Here is a 13,429-nt window from a genome sequence, read left to right as displayed (position 1 = left end):
CTAATAACGAGGACCACAATGGAAATAAGTTGTCTTATCTGACTTTATTGTTGTACTCACATGTGTGGCTACTCAGTATGTATTTTACATTTGTTAAATAAAAAGGCATTCATTGATTCATTCACAAATTCTCTCTTTCGTAGGAGGGTGTGATGCTGGGTGCTGTGGGGGCGTATGAGTGGAACGGGACAGTAGTGATGCATACCAACCAGGGTACCGTGGTTCCTCTAAACGCAGACTTTCAAGACCCCCTGGATGAAAGGAAGGAGAGCCTGGCGGAGTACGTGGGTAAGTACATATCAGTCCAGACCAGACATGCGCACACACACACACACAGCCTGGCAGGGTACGTGGGTAAGTACATATCAGTCCAGACCAGACATGCGCACATACACACACACACACACAGCCTGGCAGGGTACGTGGGTGGGTCCAGACCAGACAAACCACCCAGATGGATTACATTGTATTTATTTACCTTTTTATTTTTTGCACCATACATGTCAAATAAAATAAAATAAAATAAAATGTTATTTGTCACATACACATGGTTAGCAGATGTTAGTGGGAGTGTAGCGAAATGCTTGTGCTTCTAGTTCCGACAATGCAGTAATAACGAACAAGTAATCTAACTAACAATTCCAAAACTACTACCTTATAGACACAAGTGTAAGGGGATAAAGAATATGTACATAAGGATATATGAATGAGTGATGGTACAGAGCAGCATAGGCAAGATACAGTAGATGGTATTGAGTGCAGTATATGCATATGAGATGAGTATGTAAACATAGTGGCATAGTTAAAGTGGCTAGTGATACATGTATTACATAAGGATGCAGTAGATGATATAGAGTACAGTATATACGTATACATATGAGATGAATAATGTAGTGTATGTAAACATTATATTAGGTAGCATTGTTTAAAGTGGCTAGTGATATATTTTACATCATTTCCCATCAATTCCCATTATTAAAGTGGCTGGAGTTGAGTCAGTGTGTTGGCAGCAGCCACTCAATGTTAGTGGTGGCTGTTTAACAGTCTGATGGCCTTGAGATAGAAGCTGTTTTTCAGTCTCTCGGTCCCAGCTTTGATGCACCTGTACTGACCTCGCCTTCTGGATGATAGCGGGGTGAACAGGCAGTGGCTCGGGTGGTTGTTGTCCTTGATGATCTTTATGGCCTTAATGTGACATTGGGTGGTGTAGGTGTCCTGGAGGGCAGGTAGTTTGCCCCCGGTGATGCGTTGTGCAGACCTCACTACCCTCTGGAGAGCCTTACGGTTGTGGGAGGAGCAGTTGCCGTACCAGGCGGTGATACAGCCCGACAGGATGCTCTCGATCGTGCATCTGTAGAAGTTTGTGAGTGCTTTTGGTGACAAGCCGAATTTCTTCAGCCTCCTGAGGTTGAAGAGGCGCTGCTGCGCCTTCTTCACGATGCTGTCTGTGTGGGTGGACCAATTCAGTTTGTCTGTGATGTGTATGCCGAGGAACTTAAAACTTACTACACTCTCCACTACTGTTCCATCGATGTGGATAGGGGGGTGTTCCCTCTGCTGTTTCCTGAAGTCCACAATCATCTCCTTAGTTTTGTTGACGTTGAGTGTGAGGTTATTTTCCTGACACCACACTCCGAGGGCCCTCACCTCCTCCCTGTAGGCCGTCTCGTCGTTGTTGGTAATCAAGCCTACCACTGTTGTGTTGTCCGCAAACTTGATGATTGAGTTGGAGGCGTGCGTGGCCACGCAGTCGTGTGTGAACAGGGAGTACAGGAGAGGGCTCAGAACGCACCCTTGTGGGGCCCCAGTGTTGAGGATCAGCGGGGTGGAGATGTTGTTGCCTACCCTCACCACCTGGGGGCGGCCCGTCAGAAAGTCCAGTACCCAGTTGCACAGGGCGGGGTCGAGACCCAGGGTCTCGAGCTTGATGACGAGCTTGGAGGGCACTATGGTGTTAAATGCCGAGCTGTAGTCGATGAACAGCATTCTCACATAGGTATTCCTCTTGTCCAGATGGGTTAGGGCAGTGTGCAGTGTGGTTGAGATTGCATCGTCTGTGGACCTATTTGGGCGGTAAGCAAATTGGAGTGGGTCTAGGGTGTCAGGTAGGGTGGAGGTGATATGGTCCTTGACTAGTCTCTCAAAGCACTTCATGATGACGGAAGTGAGTGCTACGGGGCGGTAGTCGTTTAGCTCAGTTACCTTAGCTTTCTTGGGAACAGGAACAATGGTGGCCCTCTTGAAGCATGTGGGAACAACAGACTGGGATAGGTTTGATTGAATATGTTCGTAAACACACCAGCCAGCTGGTCTGCGCAGGCTCTGAGAGCGCGGCTGGGGAAGCCGTCTGGGCCTGCAGCCTTGCGAGGGTTGACACGTTTAAATGTTTTCCTCACGTCGTCGGCTGCAGTGAAGGAGAGTCTGCATGTTTTAGTTGCAGGCCGTGTCAGTGGCACTGTATTGTCCTCAAAGCGGGCAAAAAAGTTAGTTAGTCTGCTTGGGAGCAAGACATCCTGGTCCGTGACGGTGCTGGTTTTCTTTTTGTAATCCGTGATTGACTGTAGACCCTACCACATACCTCTTGTGTCTGAGCCGTTGAATTGAGATTCTACTTTGTCTCTATACTGACGCTTAGCTTGTTTGATTGCCTTGCGGAGGGAATAGTTACACTGTTTGTATTCGGTCATGTTTCCAGTCACCTTGCCCTGATTAAAAGCAGTGGTTTGCGCTTTCAGTTTCACGCGAATGCTGCCATCAATCCACGGTTTCTGGTTTGGGAATGTTTTAATTGTTGCTATGGGAACGACATCTTCAACGCACGTTCTAATGAACTCGCTCACCGAATCAGCGTATTCGTCAATGTTGTTGTCTGACGCAATACGGAACATATCCCAGTCCACGTGATGGAAGCAGTCTTGGAGTGTGGAATCAGATTGGTCGGACCAGCGTTGAACAGACCTCAGCGTGGGAGCTTCTTGTTTTAGTTTCTGTCTGTAGGCAGGGATCAACAAAATGGAGTCGTGGTCAGCTTTTCCGAAAGGAGAGCGGGGCAGGGCCTTATATGCGTCGCGGAAGTTGGAATAGCAATGATCCAAGGTTTTTCCAGCCCTGGTTGCGCAATCGATATGCTGATAAGATTTAGGGAGTCTTGTTTTCAGATTAGCCTTGTTAAAATCCCCAGCTACAATGAATGCAGCCTCCGGATATATGGATTCCAGTTTGCAAAGAGTCAAATAAAATGTCTGTTTTTATGGTTTGATTCTTGCCTTGTCCTCTGTTACTTTAGTACTTTCTGTGTAGGTTAAGAGTATAGACCTACTGTGTTTTATATTTATTTATATTTATAAGACAACCTGTACTGGCACTGGAAACTGGACAGTGGTCCAATGACAACCTGTACTGGCACTGGAAACTGGACAGTGGTCCAAGTCCTTAGTGCCTCCCAGCTCCTGTATAAACAGCACAGGTCCAGCACCATTACTCTGAAATAGACAGAAACATGGACTGCATCCCATATGGCATCCTGTTCCATTTATATTGCTCTAGCGCTACCAGAGCGCTATGGGCCCTAGTCAAGTGTAGTGCACTATATAGGGAAAAGGGTGGCTTTTGGGATGCTGACATGCTTATACTCTAACTGAAATAACAGACACACAGGGTTAACAGTAGCACACCTCACCCACTCTTACTTTTTGAATTGAATTGAATTGACTTTGGGTAACAAACCGATACAACAAAATGTACAATGTGGACCCAGAGGACATCAATTAAAAGTATTAATTAAAATGCTTGTTTCCAAACTGGTCCTCGATGGTTAAAACAATAACACGTATAATGATTAGAAGGCAAGACAAAATTAAAATAAATACATTCATTTATATTGACGTCCTAAAAAGTGGCACTATTCACTGCACTTCTCCCTAACCTTAAAAAACAACCATATTCATTTCACATTTCGACCTTAATATGCAATCTATTCATTTCACATCATACCTATCATTCAAATAAATACACCTGACCAGCAGTAGGGGGCACAAGGGGCATTGGACCACAGTGAAGACGCTGTGAGGGATTCAAGAATAATATGATTTAATAAAAGTGTCATCGAGAACAATCTGTGTGATTGTTCGTTTCAGACAAACTCAAACACTGGCAGAGTTACAGCAGATCATTAAAAACTCTTTGGTACAGTGCTCCGAGAATGAACCACACACACACTGTGACACACACTGTGACACACCACACACACACACACACACACACACACGCACGCACGCACACACACACATACACACTCCTCTCTGTTCTTCAATGTTTTACTGCTTCCTTGAGACCTTGGGACTATAAGATTCTAGCTGACATTATTGGCAAAAAATGTGTTAGTCACCTATAATTGATCTTGAGATGCTTCTTCATATCTGTGGAGTTAGATTTTTTTAAGTACATTTTAAGATAAAATATTTTTTTACTAGAAAGTTCTGGCTGCATAAACCCATTTGAACTTGGCGCTATATGTTTTTATCTGCAATCCAATCACAAGCCTGAACAAATACAGACGGACCAATCAGAACACGTCTTTGCCATCTCCCTGTTGTCACATCGTTGTTCAGTGATAACAGTAATTGGTCTGATGATCATAATGCATTTATTTATGTATTCGATGATGTGTTCTGACTCTATCGTGGTAAAATAGTGTTATTCTATCATTTCTTTATTCAAATAGCTACAGTTTTCTTGAAAACAGACATGTCTAATTCAGAAGTGTCAAATAGAACCATATGGGCTCAACCCAGATTGACATTTCAGAGCCATAAGGATCTATCTGCGATTACACCCCCTGAAAAAAAAACGGATTTACAAATGTCTCAGGATTTTGATACTCTGCACTTTAGGTGAGGACCTTAATGGGTTAATAAAAATGAATTCACAACAAAACAGTTCTAAGATCTGGTATGTGAAAACATGTATGCTCAATATCTCAGAACTATGCTTTGTGCACATAGAACCTTATAGTCCCAAGGTCACATCCTCTTAACAATGAGACTAAAGTGAACTAATACCAGGAGGAAGACGTACTAAAATAACCCACTAATAGGGACATGCTCTGTCCTTAAGCTACGATCATGAACTGCTCTAATATGTGTGTGTGTCTGCCCTCCCTGCAGGTTATGCCGTACAGTCAGCATCAACCCCTAATGGTGAATTATACATCACAGGAGCACCACGGTACAACCACACAGGCAGAGTCATCGTCTACAAACTGGATGGGGAAATCATCACAGTCACACAAGTACTGAAAGGAGAGCAGGTGTGTTCAGTTGTCATTCATCAATCTTCCACCATCATCATAATACACATCTTTACATTATGTAGGTTGCTTTGCCAAACTCATGGGTTAAGGTTAGACACCGCAGTGTGGGAAGAGACTATACATTCTGTAAACAACGCGACACAAACTGGTTGAGGACATAATTCTTATACATTAGATAGAAATGCACTGAAATACTGCAATTAGGTCCCTAATTATATTTGAGCATAAAATTCAGATTAGGTCCCTGATGTCAAGGCATGAGCTCATACCGTGTTTATACTTTAGTTTGAGATTCAGTAGAGGTTAAGATCATAGTGGGCTCCTGAGTGGTGCAGTGGTCTAAGGCACTGTATCTCAGTGCAAGAGGTGTCACTATAGTCCCTGTTTCAAATCTAGGTTGTATCACATCTGGCTGTGATTTGGAGTCCCATAGAGCAGTGCACAATTGGCCCAGTGTTGTCCAGGTTTGACTGGGGTCATTGTAAATAAGAATGAACTTAACTGACTTGCCTAGTTATATTATAAACTGGGTTGTTCATGCCCTGGATGCTGAGTGGCTTAAAGCTGTGGTATATGAGACAATATACCATGGCTAAGGGCTGTGTCCAGGCACTCCAGAAGAGGACCGGCCACCCCTCAGAGCCTGGTTTCCTCTTAGGTTCCGGCCTTTCTTGGGAGTTTTTCCAAGCCTCCGTTCTTCTACATCTGCATTGCTTCCTGTTCGGGGTTTTAGGCTGGGTCTCTGTATAGCACTGTATAGACATTGGCTGATGTAAAAAGGGCTTTATAAATACATTTGATTGACTCCACGTTGCATCGTATACACACTGAGTATACCAAACATTAGGAACACCTTCCTAATATTGAGTTGCACCTGGTTTATGGAAAGAGCAGGTGTTCTTAATGTTTTGTACACTCAGTGTATATACCATATACCACATCCCCTCTGACATTATTGCTTCATTAAATTAAAGCATGAGCTCCTGCCACGTTTCTATTTCAGGCTGAGAGATTATAACGTAGTGTGACCTCCGTCTGTCTCCTGTAGATTGTCTCCTACTTTGACCTCTGTTTATCTCCTGTAGATTTTCTCCTACTTTGACCTCCGTCTGTCTCCTGTAGATTGTCTCCTACTTTGACCTCTGTTTATCTCCTGTAGATTTTCTCCTACTTTGACCTCTCTTTATCTCCTGTAGATTGTCTCCTACTTTGACCTCCGTCTGTCTCCTGTAGATTGTCTCCTACTTTGACCTCTGTTTATGTCCTGTAGATTGTCTACTACTTTGACCTCGTTCTGTCTCCTGTAGATTGTCTCCTACTTTGACCTCCGTCTGTCTCCTGTAGATTGTCTCCTACTTTGACCTCTGTTTATGTCCTGTAGATTGTCTCCTAATTTGACCTTGTTCTGTCTCCTGTAGATTGTCTCCTACTTTGACCTCTGTTTATGTCCTGTAGATTGTCTCCTACTTTGACCTCTGTTTATCTCCTGTAGATTGTCTCCTACTTTGACCTCTTGTTTATGTCCTGTAGATTGTCTCCTACTTTGACCTCCGTCTGTCTCCTGTAGATTGTCTCCTACTTTGACCTCTGTTTATGTCCTGTAGATTGTCTCCTACTTTGACCTCTGTTTATGTCCTGTAGATTGTCTCCTACTTTGACCTCTGTTTACCTCCTGTAGATTGTCTCCTACTTTGACCTCCGTCTGTCTCCTGTAGATTGTCTCCTACTTTGACCTCTGTTTATGTCCTGTAGATTGTCTCCTACTTTGACCTCTGTTTATGTCCTGTAGATTGTCACCTACTTTGACCTCTGTTTACCTCCTGTAGATTGTCTCCTACTTTGACCTCTGTTTACCTCCTGTAGATTGTCTCCTACTTTGACCTCTGTTTATGTCCTGTAGATTGTCTCCTACTTTGACCTCTTGTTTATGTCCTGTAGATTGTCTCCTACTTTGACCTCCGTCTGTCTCCTGTAGATTGGCTCCTACTTTGACCTCTGTTTATGTCCTGTAGATTGTCTCCTAATTTGACCTTTGTCTATCTCCTGTAGATTATCTCCTACTTTGACCTCCGTCTGTCTCCTGTAGATTGGCTCCTACTTTGACCTCTGTTTATGTCCTGTAGATTGTCTCCTACTTTGACCTTGTTCTGTCTCCTGTCGATTGTCTCCTACTTTGACCTCTGTTTATGTCCTGTAGATTGTCTCCTACTTTGACCTCTGTTTATCTCCTGTAGATTGTCTCCTACTTTGACCTCTTGTTTATGTCCTGTAGATTGTCTCCTACTTTGACCTTTGTCTGTCTCCTGTAGATTGTCTTCTACTTTGACCTCCGTCTGTCTCCTGTAGATTGGCTCCTACAAGCATTTTGCTACACTCGCATTAACATCTGCTAACCATGTGTATGTGACAAATAAAATTTGATTTGATTTGATTTGACTTTGACCTCTGTTTATGTCCTGTAGATTGTCTCCTACTTTGACCTCATTCTGTCTCCTGTAGATTGGCTCCTACTTTGACCTCTGTTTACCTCCTGTAGATTGTCTCCTACTTTGACCTCTGTTTACCTCCTGTAGATTGTCTCCTACTTTGACCTCTGTTTATCTCCTGTAGATTGCCTCCTACTTTGACCTCTGTTTATCTCCTGTAGATTGGCTCCTACTTTGGCAGCGTGCTCCAGACGGTGGATGTTGACCAGGACTCCTACACAGACATCCTGCTGGTGGGAGCTCCTATGTTCATGGGCCCAGAGAGGGAGGAACAGGGACAGGTGTACGTCTACAAACTCAATGAGGTGTGTGGTGTACTGTGTGTGTAGTTGACCTGATTCATCAATCAATCAATCAGTCAAATGTATTTATAAAGCCCTTCTTACATCAGCTGATAACTCAAAGTACTGTACAGAAACCCAGCCTAAAACCCCAAACAGCAAGCAATGCAGGTGTAGAAGCACGGTGGCTAGGAAAAACTCCCTAGAAAGGTCAAAACCTAGGAAGAAACCTAGAGAGGAACAAGGCTATGAGGGGTGGCCAGTCCACTTCTGGCTGTGCCGGGTGGAGATTACAACAGTACATGGCCAAGATGTTCAAATGTTCATAGATGACCAGCAGGGTCAAATAATAATAATCACAGTAGTTGTCGAGGGTGCAACAGGTCAGCACCTCAGGAGTAAATGTTAGTTGGCTTTTCATAGCTGATCATTGAGAGTATCTCTACCGCTCCTGCTGTCTCTAGACAGTTGAAAACAGCAGGTCTGGGACAGGTAGTAAATAATATTCAAACAGTCATATAATTAATGTAACTATCTATCTGTTACTCAACATCTCTATCCCCCCCTCTCTGTCTCTCCATCTCCCTCCCTTCCTACCTAGAAGGGCCTATTTGAGCACCAGACCACGCTGAAGCCAGACAACCAGACGTGTTGTACCTCGGCCCACTCCAACGGTTGCACCATCGTCAATACCAACGGCCCGTGTGGCGCCCGCTTCGGCACCGCCATCGCAGAGGTCAGTGACCTAGACCTGGACGGGAACCGGGACGTGGCTATCGGGGCGCCACTGGAGAACGACCACAAAGGGGCAGTCTACGTCTACCATGGAGCCAAGAAGACCATCAAGGAAAAATATGTGCAGGTAAAGAAAGACAAGACCATGTGTTCTCTGACTATTCTACAGTAAGATTACAGTAATATTACAGTAAATTACAGTAAGATTACAATATTACAGTATTAAGAGTATACAGTAAAAGTGAGAGTCGTTAATGTTAGCCTTCTGAATGTGTGTGCTGGTGTGGTTTCAGCGTATCCCAGGCCCTGGAGACGGGGTGAAGACTAAGTTCTTTGGCCAGTCGATCCACGGAGTCATGGATCTGAACGGAGACGGAATTATAGACATTACCATCGGAGGGCTGGGAGGGGCTTCTCTGTTCTGGTGAGTGTTTAGTGCCTCAGCGTTCAGTATCAAACACACGCATGCACCCACACACACATTCACGCACACACACACACACTCCACTTCAACTATTAGTATTAGCAGTAACCTCAAATATCATCTCACAAAACTGTATTATTATAACATTATCGCATCTATCAAAGACTCTCACTTTGGTTTATACAGCTGTGTCCCTTTCAGGATTTGAACCAACAACACCTTCCTCTCCTTGTTCAAACCCCTGTTCCTCCTCTTCTCTCATGGAGCCTGTACTGTCCTGTCCTCTCTTTCTCTTCTCTTCTGGAGTTGAGCCAACATTTCATACCACAGGGACCCCAGCCAGGGATCCGCCTACTCAGTTTCAGTTGGAACAGGCCTAGCTGACCAAGGCCGACCAGGGCTATGTGGAAAAACTCCAACTCCCAGGAGGCAAAGCTCTTAAAACATGATTTGGCAGCCCTTCCTCCTGGGCTCTTGATTTAATCCATTTTAGAATAAGGCTGTAATGTAACAAAATATGGATCAATTCAAGGGGTCTGAATACTTTCCGAATGCACTGTATAACTTGGCTATGGATCCTATTGTAGAGCCGCCATGGCCGTCGACATGGTTTATAGAGGGCTTGCACACATCTTTACATTATAAATTAATAAGGTGCTTTTAATTCGATTTTGAGGTTTACTGTGTGAAGAACTATAGCTATACCATTTTGGCTTCTCCTCTTTATATTTTTGTAGATACATTTTTTTTTTTTTTCATTCACAGTTCATTGATTATTGTAACAGTTTCATATGCCAGGTACAAGTTTCTGAATTTCTGTTGTTTGTCATCCAGGTCCAAGGATGTTGCTGAGCTTTATGCCAACATGACCTTTGACCCAAACAAGATCAACCTACAGCAGCCCTCTGAAGACTGTGTGCTGGGTGAGAGAGCCACCGTGTGTGTGAAGACCAGGGTCTGCTTTAGCTACAGTGTCAAGTCTGAGAAGGACCACACTAACTTGGGCACAGGTGAGAGTCTGATAAACACACTTCCAGTATGTTTGAATGTTTACAGTGTAAACACTTCAATTAAATGCAATGATTGTAACTGACTCTGGATAAGAGCATCTACTAAAGGAGTAAAATATCAACTGTAAACCAGACAGTCTTTTCTCCAGGATTTCTGGAAAACCTGGGAATTATGGGAAACTTACCAGATTTGGTGTTTGTTGTGTTTCAGCCATTAAGTACAACCTGACTCTGGACTCTCTGAGGGCAAAGTCGAGGGCAGCGTTTGTCAACCCTGACGAGAAGAGTGAGAGGAAGGTCCAGGTCACCGCCAACATCATAGATGCTCTGTGTCTGGAACATTCCTTTGCCATGAAGGCAAGTAAATCATTCCTCAATCAGCCTGGTCAACATGGAGAGAGGAAGAGAGGAGGGTGAGATAGAGAGGGGGCGGCGAGAGAGAGGAAGAAAGAGAGCGAGAGAGAGAGACATGAGAAGCATAGAGAGGCAGAGAGAGGCAGAGAGAGGCAGAGAGAGGCAGAGAGAAAGAGAGAGAGAGCGAGCGAGAGAACTCCCCCATAGAAAAACTCTGTCTCTTACATACTAGTAGAACACAGTTGAAAGTGTTACTGGCCCCAGAGTTTGAACCGGAGAGGGGATATGGGTTTCATTTTCATTATGATTGCATCAGAGAAAGCCTGGCCCCAGATTGGTTTGTGCTGTATAGCCAACTCTTATGTTTGGCATGACAATGACCATAGGAGTTGATAGGCAAGACAGCATAAAGCCTGGGACCAGGCTAAATAGTATCTCAGTAGACTGGCCAGTGAATGTATTGGATGGACGTACAGTAGGAGGCCAAGTTGCTCTGGTATTGATTCATGGTAGGAAAGCTCTTAACATGAAAGTGGAGACAGATCTCCTTCCCTTGATCAAAGGAAAAGCATCTCCAATAAAACAACCCCTTTCCCAAAAGGCCCATTACTGTAGATACAAGTATTCGGCTTAAAAGAGGCCTAGAAATCGATTCACATTACATTGATTGTTTTGTAGCAAATAGAAGTACAATATAAGGTTTTATTGAGGATGCAGATGAAAAGAACAGAGGTATAATAAAACAGAAGACTTTGACTGTAATGGGAACCAGAACCAGAGAGAATGCACGACAATGACTGGTTAACCACCCCCAGTACTTCTTATAAAGGGAGGGAGAGAGAGAGAGAGAGAGGGGGACTTGTTAACCACCCCCAGTACCTCTGAGATAGGGAGAGAGAGAGAGAGAGAGAGAGAGAGAGAGAGAGAGAGAGAGAGAGAGAGGACTGGTTAACCACCCCAGAGAGAGGGGGGTGAAGAGAGGAGAGTAGTTGGAAAGAGAAACAAAATAGAGGAGTAGAGAGAGAGAGAGAGAGAGATGGTGTACGGTTGGGGGGGTGCATTCACAATGCATTCCAGTGGCGATATCCCCTAGTGATCTGGTACACCATGTGGCCAGACAGATCACATGCTGTCCATCCCAACTGGAACATAGATGCTTTCTGCTGTCTGATAGGGACACACATAACCCACATTGTCCTCCCGGGAGGAGAACTAACTGACATGCAGCCCTCATAATCCAGAGGGACTACTGATAACAGTACGGGTGTATATACAGTTGAAGTCAGAAGTTTACATACACTTAGGATGGAGTCATTAAAACTCGTTTTTCAACCACTCCACAAATTTCTTGTAACAAACTATAGTTTTTGGCAAGTTAGGACATCTACTTTGTGCATGACACAAGTCATTTTTACAACAATTGTTTACAGACAGATTATTTCACTTATAATTCACTGTATCGCAATTCCAGTGGGTCAGAAGTTTACATACACTAAGTTGACTGTCCCTTTAAACAGCTTGGAAAATTCCAGAAAATTATGTCATGGCTTTAGAAGCTTCTGATACGCCAATTGACATAATTTGAGTCAATTGGAGGTGTAGCTGTGGATGTATTTCAAGGTCGACCTTCAAACTCAGTGCCTCTTTGCTTGACATCATAGGAAAATCAAAAGAATTCAGCCCCCAAAAATTGTAGACCCCCACAAGTCTGGTTCATCCTTTATCCTGAAGGTACCACGTTCATCTGTACAAACAATAGTACGCATGTATAAACACCATGGGACCACGCAGCCGTCATACCGCTCAGGAAGAAGACGCGGTCTGTCTCCTAGAGATGAACGTACTTTGGTGCGAAAAGTGCAAATCAATCCCAGAACAACAGCAAAGGACCTTGTGAAGATGCTGGAGGAAACGGGTACAAAGTATCAATATCCACAGTAAAATGAGTCCTACATCGACATAACCTGAAAGGCCACTCAGCAAGGAAGAAGCTAGTGCTCCAAAATCTTGATAAAAAAAGCCAGACTATGGTTTGCAACTGCACATGTGGACAAATATAGTACTTTTTGGAGAAATGTCCTCTTGTCTGATGAAACAAAAATAGAACTGTTTGGCCATAATGACCATCATTATGTTCGGAAGCTTGCAAGCCGAAGAACACCATCCCAACCGTGATGCACGGGGGTGGCAGCATCATTTTGTGGGGGGTGATTTGCTGCAGAAGGGTCTGGTGCATTTCACAAAATAAATGGCATCCTGAGGAAGGAAAATTATGTGAATATACTGAAGCAATATCTCAAGACATCAGTTAAAGCTTGGTCGCAAATGGGTCTTCCAAATGGACAATGACCCCAAGCATACTTCCAAAGTTGTGGCAAAATGGCTTAAGGACATTGGAGTGGCCATCACAAAGCACTGACCTCAATCCTTGTGGGCAGAACTGAAAGTTTTGGGCAGAACTGAAAAGGAGTGTGCGAGCAAGGAGGCCTACAAACCTGACTCAGTTACACCAGCTCTGTCAGATGGAATGGGCCAAAATTCACCCAACTTATTGTGGGAAGCTTGTGGAAGGCTCCCCGAAACGTTTGACGCAAGTTAAACAATTTAAATGCAATGCTTCCAAATACTAGTTGGGTGTATGTAAACTTCTGACTCACTGGGAATGTGATGAAATAAATAAAAGTTTAAATAAATCATTCTCTCTACTATTATTCTGACAGTTCACATTCTTAAAATAAAGTAGTGATCCTAACTGACCTAAGACAGGGAATTTTTACTAGGATTAAATGTCAGGAATTGTGAAAAACAGAGTATAAATGTATTTGTGT

At 43.8% G+C, this 13,429-nt stretch overlaps 1 protein-coding gene across 3 annotated transcripts in view; it reads left to right on the top strand.

The window, feature by feature from the left end:
- The window catches only part of itga1 (integrin, alpha 1), a 74,796-nt gene that overhangs the window by 41,062 nt on the left and 20,305 nt on the right, over positions 1 to 13,429 (top strand). For 2 of the 3 annotated variants that reach the window (XM_042326578.1, XM_042326580.1), the window contains 7 exons: positions 144 to 288; positions 5,166 to 5,308; positions 7,959 to 8,102; positions 8,680 to 8,940; positions 9,107 to 9,237; positions 10,072 to 10,247; positions 10,459 to 10,604. In XM_042326578.1, coding sequence (XP_042182512.1) covers positions 144 to 288; positions 5,166 to 5,308; positions 7,959 to 8,102; positions 8,680 to 8,940; positions 9,107 to 9,237; positions 10,072 to 10,247; positions 10,459 to 10,604 — 1,146 coding nt within the window. The remainder of the gene's footprint in view (positions 1 to 143; positions 289 to 5,165; positions 5,309 to 7,958; positions 8,103 to 8,679; positions 8,941 to 9,106; positions 9,238 to 10,071; positions 10,248 to 10,458; positions 10,605 to 13,429) is intronic. The other variant, XM_042326579.1, reaches the window with a different exon arrangement.

The sequence above is a fragment of the Oncorhynchus tshawytscha genome, linkage group LG09, assembly GCF_018296145.1.
Source record: "Oncorhynchus tshawytscha isolate Ot180627B linkage group LG09, Otsh_v2.0, whole genome shotgun sequence".
Lineage (NCBI taxonomy): Eukaryota > Metazoa > Chordata > Actinopteri > Salmoniformes > Salmonidae > Oncorhynchus > Oncorhynchus tshawytscha.
The sequence above is the reverse complement of the archived record's forward strand: the minus strand, read 5'-3'. Positions and strand labels throughout refer to the sequence as shown.